This window comes from Microcebus murinus, chromosome 8, assembly GCF_040939455.1.
Source record: "Microcebus murinus isolate Inina chromosome 8, M.murinus_Inina_mat1.0, whole genome shotgun sequence".
In the NCBI taxonomy this organism is placed as follows: domain Eukaryota; kingdom Metazoa; phylum Chordata; class Mammalia; order Primates; family Cheirogaleidae; genus Microcebus; species Microcebus murinus.
This window is the reverse complement of record NC_134111.1, coordinates 11,127,336-11,148,095: the sequence shown is the minus strand read 5'-3', so window position 1 is coordinate 11,148,095 and position 20,760 is coordinate 11,127,336. Positions and strand designations below refer to the sequence as shown.

The 20,760-nt window shown below is 53.6% G+C and overlaps 1 protein-coding gene across 2 annotated transcripts in view; it reads left to right on the top strand.

Annotated features, from left to right (window-relative positions):
* Positions 1 to 20,760, top strand: part of STEAP3 (STEAP3 metalloreductase) — a 34,256-nt gene that overhangs the window by 8,209 nt on the left and 5,287 nt on the right. For both annotated transcript variants that reach the window (XM_012775771.3, XM_012775770.3), the window contains exons 2-4: positions 8,759 to 9,255; positions 9,876 to 10,403; positions 16,974 to 17,138. In XM_012775771.3, coding sequence (XP_012631225.2) covers positions 8,767 to 9,255; positions 9,876 to 10,403; positions 16,974 to 17,138 — 1,182 coding nt within the window. In that variant the 5' untranslated portion in view covers positions 8,759 to 8,766. The remainder of the gene's footprint in view (positions 1 to 8,758; positions 9,256 to 9,875; positions 10,404 to 16,973; positions 17,139 to 20,760) is intronic.

The following is a 20,760-nucleotide window of genomic DNA, read 5'->3' as shown; positions in this document are numbered from 1 at the left end:
ATTTCATATCCATAAAATGGGGAAGACTTTACAGAAGCTGTTATTCACTTTACCTGACTAGGAAATGCAAATTATTCACATCAAAGAATGTTAGTTTTAATATTAACATTAGTATGTGGGGATGGGTGAAGGAGATTATTAGGGGCAGGGCCCCACCACCATGCACCCCTTTGGACCTTGAAGGGAGAGTGTGCACCATTGCATGCCAGCTCCGTACCCAGGCTGCAGCAGTATTAGAAATTCACGGTATTGTGATTTCATTGCCACTGGGTGCAGGGGGCCCCAGCTAGGTCGTGGGGAGAACAGCTACGTCTCACAAGCACTCCCCACCCTCAGGCTCAGAATCTGGCCATTACATCATTCAAGCCCCAAATATTAATTGAGCACCTACTGTATGCCAGGCCCTGGGCTAGGTGCTAGAGGCAGAAATGAATAAGGCTGTGCGGTGGCTCATGCCTGTAATCCTAGCACTCTGGGAGGCCAAGGCGACGGATCGCTCAAGGTCAGGAGTTCGAAACCAGCCTGAGCAAGAGCAAGACCCCATCTCTACTAAAAATAGAAAGAAATTAATTGGCCAACTAAAATATATAGAGAAAAAAATTAGCCAGGCATAGTGATGCATGCCTGTAGTCCCAGCTACTCGGGAGGCTGAGGCAGGAGGATCGCTTGAGCCCAGGAGTTTGAGGTTGCTGTGAGCTAGGCTAATGCCATGGCACTCTAGCCCAGGCAACAGAGTGAGATTCTGTCTCAAAAAAAAAAAAAAAAAAAAAAAAAAAGAAGTGGCTCCCATCTGGTGGGGTGACAGACAAGTGAAGCAGTGTGTGCAGTCAATAGTAATATGACAAAAGTGGAGTGAGTCCCAGAGTATGAAGTCTCCCCTGTCCTAGGTCCAGGTTGAAGCCAGGAGCTGCTCCCAGGGCTGCCTGGACCAGCCTTTTGTGCCCTTGGGATTCTTGCAAAAGTCAGAGCCCTTGCAAAATTTGGAGCTGGCACATGGCAGGTAGTTGGGAAGTGGCTGCATGACTTTCCCCACTCTTAGAGCAGATGGAAGATGGGGCCGACTTCCAGTGTCTGTAGGAGTACAAAGACACCAAGGGTCAGGGGAGAGGCCCCCAGAGGCTTCCTGGAAAAGGCAGTGCATCAACTGGGCAAACCAGGAGGAAGCGTGCATCCCCAAGCCCAAGAATCAAGTGATATGAGATTGATCAGGTGTCTGAGCTCCTTGGCAGACACCCTGGAGCTGTCTCTGTGTATCTCAGCTGCTTCTGCCCCCACGGTCCCCCTGCCCAGGAACAGGGCCAAGGCGCAGCCCTGATTCTGCATATGCTGCAAGGGGAGCGTTGGGGGCAGCCACAGCCCACAAGACCCACCAGCCCCAGGGTTTGCAGCTCCAGGTTTCCCTGAAAAGCAAGAAACCACCCAGCTCCAGATGCTGAGGCTGCAGATTCAGCTGCCACTGCCTGATGGCCTCCAGCCTGGCTGGCTTCACCGGCCCATAGGGAGCTGGCTGCCCCCCATGCAGAGTGGGCAGAGTGAAGCCACTCTCCCTGGCTCCACAGCTCCTGGCCATGCCCTCATTCTCGCATTTTGTTCCTTGCTGCACTGGGTAGCCTGGCTTTTCTCCTAAGAGCCCAAAGAGGACAGGCTGTCTTTGGCCACCCACATGGCCCTAATGCCTCTCTCCATGTGGGTACACAGGAGAGATAAATGAAGGAATTTCTCAGAGGAGACTTGGCAAGACCAACCATTGCACGAAATTGCACAGGCTATGCACTGCACAACTGCAGGAGTCACTCTCCCCAGGGATTAAAATGTGAACGGCACCGCCTGGCGTTGTGCACCATGGGGTCTCTAGGGCTTGAGCATCCTCACAATTCCACCATCCTGCTCCTCCACCCCGCTTCCAGCCCCTGGCTTTGGTGCTGACCACTGGGCTTTCCTCTTCCCCTTCCCAACCAGTGCCGACCCCACCCTGGCCATATGCCGGCACTGCGGAGTAACGGACTGTAATGGACTCTTCCAACTGTTCTCAAGGCTGGACTGTCGAGTCCTGGTGGAGAAGTCCTGGCTGGGGGGCAGGAAACTCCACTCTGGGAACGTCCTCCTACTCAGGGTGTTAGGGGGCTCCTGGGTCCCCCAGCACTGCTCCTCTCTTCTCCTCCACCCTGCAGTGGTCTGTGACCCACATGGACAGGGGAGGAGGCCCCGGGAGCAGTGTGCCTCAGTGGTTCCACTAACAGTGCCCTGGTGATGCTGACCACCTTCTCACCAGAGCGCCCCGCTGTGGGAGGCGAGGGGTGCGCAGGGATGAGGAGTGCAGGGAGAGAGCACTGGCACTCTTCCTGGGGGCGGGGAGGGCTTTATGAAGGGTGGTCCCTGCAGCAGCATCAGACACTCCAGGCATGGAGCCAGCCATGTGGCTTCCCAAGGCCGCCAGGTAATTCCAATACAGCTCAGGTGACCTGGTGTGGCCTAAGTGCCAAGGTCACAAAAGTGAGCTGTAGAACTGAGTAAACAGTCCCCCTCTTGAGAAGCCTGGAGTCCAGGCAGGAGACAAACAGGAAGGAAAAACATTATCTAGTGGGGCAGGAGTGAAGGCAGCTGGTGTGGGCTTAATCCGGGAGCTGGGGTCCTGGCAACCCCGAGGACATGAGGACTGTCCCTGACAGGGAAGGGGATATTAGGACTATCAGCTGCTCGAGGGCTCGGAGCACAGTGCCCCAGTCCCAAACCACCAGGGCCCTGCCCCTGACAGCCAGCCTCTCCCCACCGTGCCCCGCTCCCCTGCTCCCCCACCCCGTCTCCCTCCTCCCTGAGTCCCAGATAGCAGCAGGTTTTTTCCTCCAATTGTCTTGGGGAGAAATGGGCGTGTGCCTCCAGGCCATTATCTTAGAGCACATTTTTAGAACATTTTAAAGTAAATTTTTCCATTTGGCAGAGAACACCGTATATTGATTCAGATGCATCTATTTCTGCTTTACACAGACAAAAAGGTTTACAAAAAATCCTAGAGAGAAAGAAGAATAAAATGAAAAATGAGTGAATTTAACAGGCCTAAAATACGGCACTTTACTTACCTCATGTAATCCTTACAGCTCATTAATGGGAGTAGCATCACCCCACGCGCAGGTGAGGAAACCGGGCCCCAGAAAGGCAAAGTGACTTGCCCACGTCCTGGGAGAGCAGCCTGGCCTGGCTGGGCAGGCTCCCAGTGACCAGCTGTGGCTTCAGGTGTGTGATTTGGAGGGTCCCAGGGCCTGATCTGGTCCTCTGCCTAATCAGGGAAGGGATGAGTTTGGGGGGAAGAAAGGAAGTCATCGGCCCTAATGCCCCAGGGACAGATGTGCAGCTGTGTGCTAGTTCCCCTGCACAGCCTTATGTAAACCCTCGGCCACGTGGGTGCATCGCAGGTGATGCTTCCCGTCCCCCTCCCACTGCGGCACATCTGCCCTGTTCACTGACCCATCCCAGGAGCTGGTGGGGTGGGCCTCAGACCTCAGCACTTGGCACATGCATGCCATCCCACGTGGCCCTGAAACGGCTGTCTGCTTGCATGGCTGGAGTGCAGAGAAGTAGCTGTGTGAGCAAAAGCCAAGAGGACTGCTTAGCCCACGGTACCGTCTCCCCTGAGGTCGTGGGCTTAGAATCCTCAATGATGTGGAAAACAATTAGGAAATAACTTTAGAAGGTTATAGAAGCCACTGTCTTTGTTTTGTGTTGCTGAGTAATATATAAAGAAAAAGGTTTATTTGGCTCACAATTCTGATGGCTGAAAAGTTCAAGATTTGGGCATCCGACCTGCAGGCTGCTTCTACGCATGGCGGAAGGCAAAGATCTCACGGCAAGAGAGGAAGCACGGGAGAGCGGGAGGCGCTAGGCTCTTTTAAGCAGCCGGCTCTCATGGGGACTAGTGGAGCGAGAGAACTCACCCCTGAAAGAAGGCATTCATCTATTCCTGAGGAACCTGCCCTGTAACCCAAACACCTCCTTCACTGGGGATCAAATCAAATTTCAACTTGAGGTTCAGAGGTGACGAACATCCAAACCATAGCAGCCACCAACATCCACGTCGCCAAATCCATGCCTTAAGCTCATGACACGTGCTTAAGCTCTCACCCCAAATGTGTTTACTCTTAGTTCACACGTGCTAGTAACAGTTTGCAGTCTCTCAATTTCTTTTTTAATAGCAACTTTTCTTTTTTTATAACGACTTTATGGAGCTATACTTCACATGCCATACAATTCAGCCATTTCGAGTATATAATTCAATGGCTCTTAGTATATTCGGCATTGTGCAGCCATCACCACAATCAATTTTACAATATTTTCCTTAACCCAAAAAGAAACCCTGTACCAGTGAGCAGTCACTCCCCTTTGTCCCCCATTCCCTGGCAACCACTAATCTACTTTCTGGCTCTTGGATTTGCTTATTCTACTGTTGCATTAAAATGTGGTTATATAACATGTGGCCTTTTGCAACTGGCTTCTTTCACTTAACATAATACTTTCAGGGTTCATCCATGTGGGAGCGTGTAGCAGTACGTAGTTTCTTTTCATGGCCGAATCTTACCCCATTGCATGGATGTGCCATGTTTTGTTTAAGCATTCGGCAGTCGATAGATATTTGGGCTGTGTCTACTTTGGGGGTATTATAAATAATGCTACTGTGAACATTGGTGTAAATGTTTTTGTGTGGCTATATATTTCCATTTTTCTTTTTTTTTTTTTTTTTTTTGAGACAGAGTCTCGCTTTGTTGCCCAGGCTAGAGTGAGTGCCGTGGCGTCAGCCTAGCTCACAGCAACCTCAAACTACTGGGCTCAAGGGATCCTCCTGCCTCAGCCTCCCAAGTAGCTGGGACTACAGGCATGTGCCACCATGCCCGGCTAATTTTTTGTATATATTAGTTGGCCAATTAATTTCTTTCTATTTATAGTAGAGACGGGGTCTCGCTCTTGCTCAGGCTGGTTTCGAACTCCTGACCTCGAGCAATCCGCCCGCCTCGGCCTCCCAGAGAGCTAGGATTACAGGCGTGAGCCACCGCGCCCGGCCTCCATTTTTCTTATATACCTAGGAGTGAGATTGCTGGGTCATACTGAAACTGTTTAACCTTTGGAGGGACTGCCAGGCTCTTTTCCACACTGGCTGCATCATTTTACAATTCTACCAGCAGTGTGAGCGATTCTCCACATCCTCACCAACACTTGTTATTATCTGTCTTTTAAAAAAATTATTATTATAGCCTCATAGTAAGTGTAAAGTGGTATCTCCTTGTGGCTTTAATTTGCATTTCCTTGGGGGCTAATGATGTGGAACATCTTTTCATGTGCTTAGTGGCCATTTGTGTATCCTCTTTGAAGAAATGTCTATTCAAATCTTTTGCCCATTTTTATATAGTTCATTTGTCTTTTTAAATATTAAGTTGTAAGAGTTTTTATTTATTCTTTTTTAAGGGCAGGGTCTCTCTCACCTGGAGTGCAGTGTTTTGATAATAGCTCACTGCAGCCTCACACTCCTGGGCTCAAGCAACTCTCCTGCCTCAGCCTCCCTAGTAGCTCGGACTACAAGAACTCACCACCACACTCAGCTAATTTCTATTTTTGTAGAGACAGGGTCTTGATATGTTGTTCAGGCTGTTCTCAAACTCCTGGACTGAAGCCATCCTCCTGCCTTGGCCTCCCAAAGAGCTAGGATTGCAGGCATAGGCCACTAGCCCGGCCCATCTCTACACTTTTTACATTTCGTAAAGAGTTCTGCGGGAGAATCTGTGTTTTCATTATGGCTGGCTGCAGAGTGCCACGCTGGCCTCTGTCGGTTGCCCTGGCACCCCTGCCCACGCCTGACCCCACAGAGACCCCCGTGGCCAAGGCCTGCCCTGGCCCCTCGTATCTGGAGGGTGGTCGGCTGCCCACAGAGAAGAGCCCATGGGGTTGTGGCCGTCATGACTGTCCACCACGGGTAGCCTGCTCAAGAGCAGGCAGCAGCTGGCAGGCAGGTCGGCGGGCCTGGCGTGGCTCCCAGCCATAAACAGAACCCACACTGTGGCCCTGCCGGGAAGTGGGAGGGGACAGGTGAGCCTGGGCAGAGACCCAGAGGCCACAGAGACACGGGAGCCTCTGTGGTGTTTTGTGCACAGCTTGGGAGGGGAGGTGGCAGGTCTGTGTGCCGACGACAACCTCGGCCCACAGACTGCAACCTGATCCCCTCCCGCTCCCTCATCGGGTCTATTAATAGGTCCCGCAGGGAGCCGGGGCCCAGACAGGGTTAGCGACACCCTCACCTTCACGCCACGTGGACAGGCAACAGGGGCTTCCGCGGCACCTCTGGGACTTCCATGACTTGTACCACCTGTCTTGCCCCAGCCCCACCGCCATTAGACCAGCAGCAGCCTGCGCTAGGCAGCGGGAGGGCAGAGAGTTTCATGCAGCCACTGCCCGGGAAGAACTTAGAGGAGACACACACACACACGCACACACACATGCACGCACACGCGCACACACACACACACACGCGCGCGCACACACACACACACGCACACACACGCGCGCGCACACACACACACCCCTCAGCAAGGATGGCTCTGAGCTCCAAACCCACCAACCCATTTCACCCTCACAGCAACGAACGCTTAGAGAGGTGTCCTCAGTGTCCTCGTTTTGAAGGTGAGGGAACCAGACATTCCGGGGAGAAGTCGAGTCTGGCATGAGCTGGGCCGGGGTCCTGGCGGGCGCCCGTGTGTCTGTGCAGGTGTGGCCTCCGTCTGTGGACGCAGGAAGCACGGCCCCCGCAAAAACGACCCTCGGTGGCTCAGTGCGGCCTGTCCCCGCGATGCCGGGGGAGCGCCCGGCAATGTGTCGGAGCCACTTTAAAGGTATTCGAGAGGTGAAGGGGTTTCCTGCACGGTGGGGGGGGCAGGACAGGAAGGTGTGTCCCCGACTCTCAGGAGGGACGGCAGTCAGTGCACCCCTTCCACGCCGACCTCTGCCCCCGCTGGTGCAGGCCCAGCCCCCCGCTCTCCAGACGGCTTGCTGCCCTCGGTCTGGGCAGTGGGACTCTGAGTGAAGTCAGACTGTAGAGGCAGACAGACCGACTGCCAGCTCCTCCTTCCCTCACCCATCTGCGCCACCCGGAGCAAGCTCCTCAACCTCTTGGAGCCTCGGTTTCCTCCTCTTTAAATTGAGGGTGATAACAGTGTCTAATGCATGGGGTCCTCGTGAGGACCAGGGGACCATCGCTCCAGAAAAGGCCGGAAAACAGTGCCCAGTGCAGGGCAGGCATCCCATAAATAGGAGCTTCTGTTGCCTTGTAAAAGGCCCATGCCACAGTTTCTAAAACCATTTAGGGCTGCATTATGTGTCATCTGAGAGCAGGGATGTGATCTCCATTGACAAAGGTGGGAGGTGGGGTCCAGAGAGGCACAGGGGCTTGTCTGAGGACACACAGCTAGTTCATGGCAGAGCCAGGCCACAGTCTCCTGCCCCCCTGTCCATGCTGGCATTAGATCCTGTATGCGCCCCTTACCTGCCGCTAAGAGGGTCAGGGGAGTGCGGTGGAAAAGCAGGAAGAGGCAGACCCCCATGTGGGGCGTTTCTCGCCATCCCTGCTGCTCCCCCGGTTCCAGGCAGGGCTTCTTAACCCCTGTGGTCCCATAGGCTGGTGAAGTCTGTGGGCTTCTGCCCAGAATAATGCTCTCACGCACATAAAATAAAATAACCTACGGTTAGAAAGGAAACATATCATGATGAAGCAGTTAAACATTTTGTTAAAAGATGTACAGTAGCAACATGTATGCTTCTTTACCAGTACCTTAAATAACAAGATCTACTAGCAGGTCTAATACCACCATAATTTCAAATTAGTGATGAGTTTAAATAGTGCTAGGAGAACTTGTTTACAATTAAATTTGTGATGTGACGTTGGTCAGTATTGATGAAAAACTCTGTTGCTTACCTTCATATTTAAAGGAAATGGTAAATTTCATTTAGAAGTTGGTGACAAAATATAATTTTTCCCATCCAAGTTTACTGTAGACTCCTGGCCCAAGTCTAGGGTCTCCTCCATGTCCACTCATGTCTCGGGCTCAGCAAAGGAGATGCCAGGGCACCCTCCCTGCCCCAGGGCCCCATTTACTGCCATGTCTCCCAGTCCTAGCCTTGGAGAAGAGGGCATCAGGGTTCATTGCTATTATACATTCATTCGGCGAGCACTGAGCACCTTTGTGCCAGGCCCCAAGACAAAACATGAGGTCCCAAGTCAGGTAAGGTGAGGTGCCTGCCTCCAGCTGTTCCTCACGTCCTTCAGGGAGAGTGTGAGCAGAACTGTTCCAAAATGCAAAATGCAGCAAGCACGGGAACACGCTCACTCCTCCCGTGATGCTGAGGTCAAATGATCACTCTTGGCTAGTGACACCGTCCTTCGCATAATCCTTCTGAAAAGCAATGTGGCACCGTATAGCCTTGGTCATGGAAATCCCACAGCCTTCTTTCCCATGCCCACGCTGCCAGTTTGTCCCGAAGAAATAATTCGGCAGGAAAGACCAAGGGTGGAGGGCAGAAGTCCTTCTCTCTCCTCGTCCTGAGTCCGCGCCCTCCTCAGGGCAGGGGCTGGGGCTCGCTCAGCTTACCCCCGGTGCTGGCCCGTGGTAGCACTCAGGGAACACCTGCTGGGTGAATGCCTGACTGCCGTGCAGTTACGATGGACGAGAGGAGGGAGGTGGCAGGAAGGGAGCCCTCCAGTGACCAGGTGCCTGTCTTCTTGCAGCCACCAAAATGTCAGGAGAGATGGACAAGCCGCTGATCGGCCGTCACCTGGACAGCGATGGCAGCCTTGCCGAGGCCCCCAGTGGGGCCCCCAAAGTGGGCATCCTGGGGAGCGGGGACTTTGCCCGCTCCCTGGCCACACGCCTGGTGGGCTCTGGCTTCAACGTGGTGGTGGGGAGCCGCAACCCCAAACGCTCAGCTGGGCTGTTCCCCTCGGCGGCCCAGGTGACTTTCCAGGTGGATGCAGTGAGCTCCCCAGAGGTCATCTTCGTAGCCGTGTTCCGGGAGCACTACTCTTCGCTGTGCCGTCTCAGCGAGCAGCTAGCCGGCAAGATCCTGGTGGACGTGAGCAACCCCACGGAGCAAGAGCACCTTCGGCACCGCGAGTCCAACGCCGAGTACCTGGCCTCCCTCTTCCCCACCTGCACCGTGGTTAAGGCCTTCAATGTCATCTCTGCCTGGACCCTGCAGGCTGGCCCGAGGGATGGGAACAGGCAGGTAGGTTCTGGCGGAATAACATCCATCATAACAATATATATAAATGGCTAATTTTTCTTGCGGGCTTTCAGTATGCCAGGTCTTTTTTCATACATTATTGCCACCAATGTCACATCACTGCAAAATTTCATTTAGCAGAGCAGGAAACTGAGGCTCAGGGATGTGAATGATTTTACTTACTCAGAATCCTACAGCTGGTGAGCTGGGATATGAACCCACTTCATATGAATCTGAAACCCAGGTCCTTTCTGCTATGGTTTCAAAAGCACCTACGCCAAGTGCCGGTGGGGGCTGCCTAGATGGGCATTTTGCCTGCGGCTGCTGATGTCAGTGAGCCGGGCAAGGCACTTGCTAGTAGCAGTTTCTCTCCATGAGTAGTGGCCCTAGCCAGGCCAGAGGCTGGGGGCCCAGGTGGCAGAGGGAAGACCCCTGGCCCAGGAGGCAGGACCCCTTTGCTCCCAACTGCACCATTAACTGGAAGCTCACTTCGACAAGTCCCTGTCCCTCTGAGCCTCAGTTTCCTTAGCTGCTCAGTGAGGAGTTTGGCCCAGATGCTCACTGAGGCCCTGCCCACTCCAGAGGCCTGTGACCCCGTCTGACTGCCCGCTTCCTGCCCACAGGTGCCCATCTGTGGCGACCAGCCAGAAGCCAAGCGTGCTGTCTCTGAGATGGTGCACGCCATGGGCTTCATGCCCGTGGACATGGGGTCCCTGGCCTCCTCCCGGGAAGTGGAGGCCATTCCCCTGCGCCTCCTCCCGGGCTGGAAGGTGCCCACCCTCCTGGCCCTGGGGCTCTTCGTCTGCTTCTATGCCTACAACTTCATCCGGGACGTGCTGCAGCCCTACGTGCAGGAAAGGAAGAACAAGTTCTACAAGCTGCCGGTGTCCGTGGTCAACACCACGCTGCCGTGCGTGGCCTACGTGCTGCTGTCGCTGGTGTACTTGCCCGGTGTGCTGGCAGCCGCCCTGCAGCTGCGGCGGGGCACCAAGTACCGCCGCTTCCCCGACTGGCTGGACCACTGGCTGCAGCACCGCAAGCAGATCGGGCTGCTCAGCTTCTTCTGCGCCGCCCTGCACGCGCTCTACAGCTTCTGCCTGCCGCTGCGCCGCTCCCACCGCTACGACCTGGTCAACCTGGCCGTCAAGCAGGTACCGCCCCGTGCCCACCCCGGCGCTCCCTGCCCCGCACAGCATGTCCCTGCGGGCGCCCCCAGTGAGCCAGGTGCGGCTGGAACCCGCGGGTACGGCCGCACCAGGTGCCAACTGCGGATTCTGTTCCTTTCGGGCAGCACCCACATCCTGCTGTCCAAGAGTTTGGGTATCAGTGAAGAAAGCAGATGAAAATCCCTCCCCTCGTGGGCACGGCCCAGGTGGGGCGGACTTAAAATAAGCAGTGAGTCGTAGCAGGCCGTTAGGAAGTCGTGAGTGCTAAGGCACAAAGGAAAGCAGGGGAGGGCAGTGGGGGTGCAGTTTTAGAGACGATCAGGGGAGGCTCGCCGAGTGGACGCTACGTGAGCAGAGGTGGGAAGAAGGGGAGAGTGGGCCGGGTAGCCAGTGGGGGTGTTGCAGGCCCAGGGGGAAGTGAGAGCTGAGTCCTGGGGAGGGGGCATGCCTGCGTGTTGGAGGAGCAGCCAGGAGGCCCCCGAGGCTAGATCCCACAAGGGGGTGGCAGAAGAGGCCTGAAAGGTCACAGCCAGACCAGAGGGTCTTGAAGGCTGAGGAAGGGCTTTGACCTGGGGCTCTGCATGAAATAAGGAGCCAAAGAGTGATGGTTTTGAGTTGAGGAGTGACGACCCACCTGATATTTTACCTGGCTCACTCTGGCTGCTGGGCTGAGAATAGGCAACCGGGTCCAGAGGCAGCTGGGCTCCTGGGAGCCCGAGGAGGCCGTGCACGCCAGATGCCAGGCAGCGAGGCTGGGAGGGGGCTGGAACAGCAGAGGGGCAGGGCGGCCCTGGAGGACACAGTGGTGCTGATGTAGTGGGCCTGGGGTGTGGGGTGATCAAGGACGACTCTGGGGTTTTGGTCTGAGCATCTGGAAGCATAGAGCTGCCATCAGCTGAGACAGGGAAGGCTGCAGGCATGACGGTTTTGGGGTTTAGGAATTTTTACTTGGGGGTGTGGTATTATTCATCTAGAAAACCCAAATGGTGCTCCTTTGCCAGCAGGATTCCTGGAAACTGGAGAGCCTTCAGGCCAGGCCACATAGGGACATGGGTGGCATCAGCTGGCACCTGTACCCATAGAAACAGGCTCCCGATGCTCCATCCTGGTCCACAAAATCCCCTGGCTTGATTGCAGGTGAGCAGACCTGCTAGTCCCAAGCCAACGTCTGCAAACAACACTGCCTTTCTCTTTTTTCTCCAACTTACTCCACCTCCAGGCCCAGCCCCTGGGCTGGTTGGTGCGTGGATGAGGCCTGACCACTCCAGGACACTAGTTACCCCATGGGGTTTGGCCCAGGTGCCAGTGAGACACTTCTCATCCACCCCTTGTTCCAGCCTACATGGCCCCTGTGGCTCTTGCTCCTGCTCAGGGTGCTGGGGCCTGGTGGTCCCCTTGGTGGGCACACCGACCATAGGGCCTCTGTGCCTCAGAGGATGGGGGACCAGGAGGCCTGGGAGTGAGGCTGGGTGGCTCCTGGGAACAGATGCCCCCCCCCCACTCACTCTCGGGGCTTCTCCTTCCCTGCTGGCAGCTTCCCAGCTGCCCTCGTCCTTCCCCACCCACAGACACCTGGCATCATCGTATCTGTGGGCTCAGACTCTCATAAGAGAAAGGAGGAATCCCAGACTTCAGGCAGAGAAGCAAGATGCCTGATGGAATTGAGAGGAAGGGAAAAAATAATAGTTACGAACCTTTAAAAAGGCCTTGCTGTATACCAGCTACCATTCTAAGAGCTTCCTATACCTACTATGGATTCATGTAACCTCTGTCTCATCCCTGTAAGGCAAATGCTGGTCTACCCTCATTTTACAGATGAGAAAACTGAGGCACAGAGAGGTTAAGTAATTTGACCAAAATCACACAGCCAATAAGTGGCAGAGCTGGGATTCAGATCCAGCTGATACCTCCACTACTTTCTACTGGGAAAACAAATGCAAATTAACCATTGAATCAATGATTTCAGAACTCAGATCATTCATTCACTTAGCACTTAGTGTGCCAGGCCCTGGGGCCACAGGGCCCACCCTTGTCCCTTGCCTCAGCTGGTGTGGGGGGAGCAGAGGCCTGAAGGCCAGAGCTCTGGACTCCTGTTCGCCAGCATCACTGCTTAGGACAAAGACCTTGACTTTGAGAAAGTTGCAGCCCCTGTTTTGTCCTCAGGGCCCTGATGTGTAGATCAAGTTCTCTCCTAGTGCCAATACATTTTAGCATGAAATGAAGTTTATTGAGGAAGGCCAAGATAGATTTACAGAGCGAGAGCAAGGTATGTTCACCACAGGTGACAGACGGGCCCCCCTGCAATAACAAAAGGGCCTAGTGCTAATATTTTTAATGCTGTTTGATATTTTCTTACTCACTTCTAAAAAGAGTCAACCCCCTCAGCAGGAGGCTCTGAGAGGCTCTTTGGGGACTGGCACAACGTTTGCTGCCCAGGCGGTGGCAGATCTGGGTGCATGGGAGCCCTGTCCTTCGAGCTGGCAGGTGTTTCAGGCAGGGGTGAAGAGGAAGGTAACGCCCCTGCCCCCGGAGCACAAGGCATGACCACTGCTCCCTCCCTCCGCTGCCGTGGCCCTCCCAGGTCCTTTGTCTAAATTCCCTGCCTTGCCAGGCTCTCCTTGATGTTGTGTTAACCCAGCCTTGCCTTGATGCAAATACCAGGGCACTGAGGGGCTCATGAGAGGAACTTCTCCCCCACATTCCAAAGTCCCCCAGGGCTGTGGCCTTGGCACGGTTGCCAGGCAACCATTCCACCCGCAGGACCCGGTTGCTCTCAGAGACACCCAAGGCCTCTCAGGCAAAGGGGCTTAAACTTGTCCCGCTGAGTTCTCAAGGGCAGAGCCAGGGCTGCTGTGGGTGGCCTGGGGATGGTCTGAGGGAGGCAGGGCTTCACAGAGTGGCCCCGGAGTGGGGAGCTGCCCGAGCCTGGAGAAGGTGGGGCAGCCATCCCCTCGGGTCCCGAGCCTGGCACGGAGGCTGTTCTGCATTCAGTTCCTGGCCGGGCCTCCCGGGGCCGCCCCTGCCTGCGGCGTGACTTGCCCTGCCTGCCCACGGGCACCTCGCCACAGCTCCCACACGGCCACTGCCCACTCCAGCTGCCCGTGGGGCCCTGTGGCAAAGGGAGAGTGCCGGCCTGGGCACAGGGAACGCCTTCTCCAAGCTCTCCCTAGAGCCCCCGAGTCCACAGATTTGGAAGCAAAGCTGGATCCCCGCTGTAGAGAAAACCGTTGAGATGGTGTTTATTGACAGTATTATTACCAACGATAGCTGGTATTTGCATAGCGCTTTCTGACTTGCTTGTGCGTTTCCCCAGAGATGCATTTCAAGATCAAAATCAAAGATCAAGATCAAAGATGATGTTTAACCTGCACACTGTTTTCCTGTTTCCCTCACCTCAGACTAAATGGGCACATGGCTGTCAAAGAACAGCCTAAAACTCTCACCAGGCCATGCCACTGCTGAAAAGTGTTCGGTGACTCCCCACTGTCCTTGGGATAATGGCAGACCCCTCAGGATGTGTCCACACTCCCTTTCCAGCCTCCTCTCCCCTACTTCTCCTGGGACATGTCACACTTGGGTCCCATATTGTCCTCTAAATGGGCAGAGCTCATTCCCCTTGGCCCAGAATACCCATCCTGGGACATCTTGACAGCCTGGCACACTCCTTTTCCTCCTTCAAAAGCCTACCGCTGTTAAGCTCCCCCAGCCTATCCGCCCACTGACTCATACCCACCTCTGTCGTCTGTTCCATTTTGTACACACTCCTATTATTTTTCTTATATGCCACTTCGTACCCAGCTCAAAGTTCCACAACTGGGTCTTCCATACCCTCAGGTCCAGGGTTCCTAACACAGATTGCACGTTCACTCAGTGACTGGTTGTTAAATTGGCCACAATACCAAGCATCTCTTAAGAAGAGTACACTTAGAGCTTGTGCAAGAACTAATCTAACTGCCCAGTTGCCACTAAGAACAACAGCACCAGTCGTTTATTATATTAGGCACCTACTGTGTGCCAGTCACATGCTACTCGCTTCACCTACATCTTCGTTTTAGTCCTGCAGTAACACAGCAAGAGAGAGACAGCGACGCTATTGGCAGGGAAAGGGACTGCCCAGGGTCTCAGGACTGCCCCCCAGTGGCAGAGTCAACGTTAGAATCCAAGACCTGGGGGACTCCAGTGGGGTCTCCCCACCGCCCACCCAGGCAGCCCCTTCCACACCCTGCTGCTGCCTCCTCCTCCGGGTCTGGCAGGCAATGGGTGGGCAGCACTCTCTTCCCACCCCCTGCCCGCCATGGGGCAGGGAGAAGGGCCGCCGCTGCAGCCTCACTGGTCCTCCAACATCTAACCCTAAAGGGAAATCCCGCACCTGAACGCCATCTTTCCTTCTCTTGTTGGCGACCACTCCCTCGGCGTTCTCCAGGTGGCTGATTTGGTTCGCTCTAGACATGGGAGAACCACTAGGGGAACGGAGAGCTGTCACGGCTCCCTTCCGTGAGCTGTGTGCGGCACGGGGCTGCGGGCGTTCTGAGGGCAGTGCTGTGGCAGGTTGGGGGAGACTGTCACGGGCTGTTTGTGGTGGCCGGGGTCCGGGTCCTCGTGCAGGTCCTCACGAGCCACTGCTCCCTCACCTACCTCATCCCTCCCTTCCCAGCCTCATGCAGAGTGGAAATATTAGAGGAAAAACACAAGACATTTCGCAAGCAAATGTGGTATACGTGTGTAATCATCCAGCTCTGACTTGTGACATTAACTGCCTGATCTTACCAGAACGCAGAGAGGAATGACTAATGGAGTATAGTCGAAGAACAAACAACTTGCAAAGAGGAGATGACTTATTCAGCAGCAGTTGTTGACACTGTGAGGTGTGAGTAAGACTTCTCCGGGCAGAGTGACGGAGGAGGTCTCTCTGTCCCTGCACGCCTCCCTAGCTAACACTGACCCCAGCCCAGCCCGCCACGCACAACCGGAGAACTCCAGACAGGGCCTCATCCAGCTCTCGGGAAGAGAAACTGAGGCCCAGAGACAGAATTGCCCAGAGTCACACACAACTGGGGAGTCCCCAGACTCCTCGTCCTTTTGTGGCTAAAGGCACCAAACTGAGCCCACCTGTCCTAAAATAGAACAGAGACAAACATTTTTTTTTTTTTTAACAGCAGGAAAATTACCCAATGGGTGGTATTTTCTCAGTTTCTTTCAGCTTTCTCTCGTAAGCTTTTCAACCATTTTTGCTCAGACCACTGGATTCATTTTTAATATTTTATGTGCTTACTAGGCTTATGTTATTTGTTTTCCTGCTGAAATAGTTTCTCAAAAAACCTGTATGAGTCACTCACTGTTTTGAGAGGCGGAGACCTGCCTACTAAAGCATAGTCACATTTTCTAATGGAAATGCTGTCCCATGTTCTGCTGGTAGAGTTAAAGTACCAGTATTTCGTGGTATTTCTCAGAGAACACCGTGACTTCGGGGAACTCTGCTACCTGGTCTAGCTGAGCAATAATGGGAGGCCCCAGGTAAACGTTCTTCCTCGTGCAGGCGCTGTGTGAGTGAGTGTCGCCGGGCTGGGAGGGCCTCGGCTACAGTGGCACTCCCGGTAGGGAGAGAGGGCATGGAAATCTCTGGACTCACAGGGGCTCCTTGACTTATGCGTCCCGGGGCTTGGTGAGGACCCCAGAGCTCTGTGAGGGCAGGTGTCCTTATTCTCTGCAGCCCAGGACCCAGCACACAGTAGGTGCTTCATAAGTGCTCACTGAACTGTTTGATGAATGGCGGTCAGTCTCTGTTACCTGGCAAAGTTGAGCCAAAGCTTTAAGCTGCAGACAGAGGTGGAGAACTGGGTAGGAAGAGGGGAGTGTGGGGGCTTTGAGTCAGGAAATGTTGGTGGTCAGCATCCGTGTGTGTCTTTGTGTGTCCTGAGTGTGAACCAGTGACTGGGGACAGCTTGGGAGACCAGGAAGGTGGGTCCAGGCTGGAGGAGAAGCAGTCAGCAGAGGCACAAGCCCATCTGGCCAACAGGCCCCAGAGCTAGGGTACCTCCTCTCTCCAGTCCTGGGATTCAGGGGCCAGGAAACTGGGATGTTGTCATACCTGGGGATCTGCATTTCGTGTTGACTTCCTGGACTTCATTACATAATCTTGACTGACGTGACTGTTCTGCTGGGCTGGCCCCCTGGGGCAGGTGTGTAAAAGCCCTAGGAAGCCAAGTTTTTGGAGCCAGGCTGCATGGGTCCTGAGCCCAGCTGTGCATCTGTGTGACCTTGAGAAGGTGACTTTGTCTTTATGCCTCGTTTTCCTCATCTCTAAAATGGGACAATATGAGACAGTCTGCCCTGTTTGAAAAAAAAATAAAAATAAAAATAAAATGGGACAATAGTGATTTCTACCTCATGGGGTGGTTGTGAGGATCAGTGAGTTAATGCTGAGAAGCACTCATCGCAGCCAGGCGCGTGAGCATGGGCTGTCACTGTCTCTCTTGTGCCCTTAAGCACTCGCCTGCCCTGCCAGGGCACCAGCCTTTGCCACAGTGCTCACGGTTTCCCTTCCATCCACGTCAGGTCTTGGCCAACAAGAGCCACCTTTGGGTGGAGGAGGAAGTCTGGAGGATGGAGATATACCTCTCCGTGGGAGTGCTGGCCCTCGGCACGCTGTCCCTGCTGGCTGTGACCTCGCTGCCATCCATCGCAAACTCGCTCAACTGGAGGGAGTTCAGCTTCGTTCAGGTAAAGTAGGCCTCCCCTGGCTAGCGAGCCTCAGCCTGGCCCAAGCCCACCTCCCACAAGCAAGCACCTGCCCCTCCGAGAACTGCCTCGGCTTCGATCACCTGTACAGCAAGACCACTCTGCCACACTCGGGGCCTGCCTAACCTGGAGGGCCCGTCCAAGCCTCCTGAGAATGGGCTTCCTGGGACAAGCTTATTCTCCAGACATCTGGGGAAGCCAGATACAGGCATGTGAAAAAATTAGAAACCAGAACACTGGACCCTAGGTCAAGCAGTCTCAGCTTCTACAATTCTTAAGCTTCCCAAACAAAATTCCATGGCATGCAGTCACCGGACATTTTACTGGTCTAGGTAGGAGCCAGTGAGCTGGTGAGTGGGCCTAGCCGCCACCTTGCACGCCTGTCTCTACCCACCTCCATTGTTCCTCTTCACCCCGTGATTCTTGCAGAGCTGATGGGAGGTAACCATTAGGGTCACCAGTTTATAGGGGATGAGACATAGCTTTTCCCAAAGGACACCGTTCCTATGAAAAATCCGGAGAAAAGGAGATCTATAGTCAAATGAATCTGAGAAAGATTTGATTCCCCTAAGAGATTCACAATGCCTCTCAGCACATCAGAGTCTAGTGATGTCTACAGCAAACCATCCTTTGTTAACCAGACTGATTTGAGCATTAGCACCCTCCCCTCCTCTTTTCCAAAATAACAGCTATCAACACTCCATGACACTCTCACAAATGCTGCTAGTGGCATAAGGTTCTTATGCATGTGTTCATTCATCAAATGTTTTTTGAGCACTTACTGCATGCCAGGCAGTGCACTAGGCCTGGGATGCAGTAGGGAACAAGACAGGCAGAGCCACCTTTCAACGATAACAACAACTGAGATGGAGACATTCTTTACATTTCTTTGGCATCTCCCACTATTCTCCACACAGAATACGTGGTCAGTGTTGGCGGATTAACTCACCCCTCCCCGGGGTAGGAGCTGACTAATGCTGGATCCTGCCATTGTGTTGCATCAGGGCAGAGAACAGCGAGCGTATCCACCCCCACTAGCAACAAAAATCTGTCAAGTATCTTCTCTGTGCAGCGAGGACACGGTACAGGACTGAGGGACAGTGACAGTGTAATGCTCTTACATAATCCAGTTGAATTGTCCCTGATTGGGGATGTTTTATGTCCCTTAGAACAAAGCAGAGTTGTGGATGTGTGTTTTCTAAAGTGTGTCTGTTTCCGAATCTCCCTGGCTCTGCTCATCTCAGAAGGTCCCTGGAGGAGCACTCAGGGCTGACACATACGAGCATAAGAGCAGGGGAGGAATTTTATTTATCTGCCACTAATCCCCATGTGTCTCACACCCAAATCTAGGATTTTCCTGTTCCCACCTGGAGTTTCCCGGGCGCATGGTTTATCCGCAATTAAAGCAGAGCGCAGGCTGCTCCCCTCAGCAGAGAGTGCCCCTGTAAGCAGCCGCCGCAGATTACATGCCCTGGCTCCGGCTGCCGGGGAAAGCCGGCGGATTTGATTTTGTTAGCAAAAGCTGACTGCGGCTCCAAAAGCTGCGTTCTACTTTACATATTAAAGAGTCAAAACACAAATAGGACAGTCCTTTTGCCACTGCGAGAGAGCGGGGGCTTGGATGCGTAGAAAGGCAGGATTTTACTTGTGGAAATCAAATGCTGCCGGCATTCTGTCCACAAAACCCAGATGCCAATCCGGAGGAGGCACTGTTGTCGCCCTGGTGCCAGCTCTCCCCCCCACTACCCTGCTCCGTGACCGTGGGCAGATCACACCCTGCCCTGAGCCTCAGGTTACACGCCTGGAAGACAGAGTCTATGCCCTACAGGGACTTTGTGAGCCACAGTGAGAGATTATGCGTGAAAGAAAAATAAAAAGCATTTTGCTATTATTCCTAGGGTATCTGGCCACATTGCTATCATCCCTGATTAAATTACCAACCACTCATTTCTGAGTTTGGTAGGAGGCAGTGAGACAGAGGCCAAGAAACTCCAACCCTGCATCAGAGTGGTCCGGGTCTGTGTTTGCAGACTGGTGACACTGATTCGTGGGTCATGCAATCAAGTCAGTGGGTCACAACCAGCATTTCTTATATGAAATGGAACAGAGTGGCAATGAAAGCATAGGAGTGATTTGCATACTATAAGGATAGATGTCTTTTCAGTTATATTGATTCGGTGGGTATGTGTACATGTGTGGCATACCTGGTTGCCTATTGGGCAGTAGTGTCACACACAATGCTTCTTGTACACTGCCATCCAGAACACTCTGGAGAAATACAGATACCCAGGCCTGCTCCCACCTATGGTCTCCGATGCTCAGGGACGGCTCCGGGAGTCTATTTTTGCAGCTCTCTGGGTGACTCATAGGTGCACATGCTGCAGTGTGCGGCAACCTCCGGTGGAGGGAACACAGGCAGTGGAAGCCAGCAGATGGGGTTCAGTCCCAGGACACCCACCTACCAGCCCTGCGCCATAAGACAAGTTTCTGGGCCCCAGGGCTTCTGCTTGCTCACCTGTACCTGTGTCTACCTCGTGTGGTCACACAGAGTATTCGAGCTGGACACTATAACATGCAAGATGTGTGCACTCAGTAGTGGCTTGCTGATTTCAGAGGTAAATTGCAGCCTTCTCCCATAAAATTAGCACAGCCAGTGAGGAGCTACCAGAACCCCATCTCCATCCCCTGCCACAGATGACCACAGCAGCCACTGGGGCTTAGAAACCAGTTGTGGGGACAGCTGGGGGTCACGGGGTCTAGGATGACCCCTGAGTCCGTAATGGTCTGTTTAACTAAAAACGATGTGTTGATTCCACAAAGAAGTGACTTGTGTTTGCATTTATCCTTTTGTTCCCAAGGCTATTTTCAAAGTTTTATATTTTGGTTTGTGTTTCTTGGGTGTTTTTGTTATCGTTTTGGTTCATTTGGCTGTGCTGAGTACTCCTGATTTAGCCAATTAAGCATTGTTGGATGTTAGATTGCAAAAGAGCCAGGTCAGAGCAGCTCACCTGCATAGAAAAATTAGGGTTCAGCCCTTAGCACCTAAGTTCTCTGTCCCAGAGTTAGAACTTCCTGTGACCTTGCCCACTCCAGCCACCTGCCTGAAATAATGACAGAGACCAGCCTGACCCAGCTTCATGAGCGATTGTCCAAAGCCCCTTCGCTCTGTAGTAATTGAGTACCAGCAGGCGATACTGACGACCTGCTGTTTCTTTTTTGCTAACAAGCTTACATATAATAAAAATGACCCTAGCTTGAGGGGGTTATTAATTGCCCCATGACAATCCCTCTCCTTCTTTTGGCCTTCTTTGACTGTTTGGGGATTTTTGAATTGTTCCCAAGGAGAAAGAGTTTCAGGGAAACAAACTTGCTGGAATCAGCCAGGCTTCCCATTGGGATCAGGAAGTCAAAGGCCCTTTGTTACTGGCTAGCCTTTGGCTGTCAGCCCTGCCAGGAACCATTAGCCCGAGGCTGGGGCTTCCTGCCATGTGCACATGGGATTTGGGAGGGCAGCGGGATGAGGATGTATGAACAGAGCTGACTGCTGCTGGTGGACCCGGGAGCAGCGTCTCCAGGATGCCCAGCACTGCCCGTAACTCTTTGG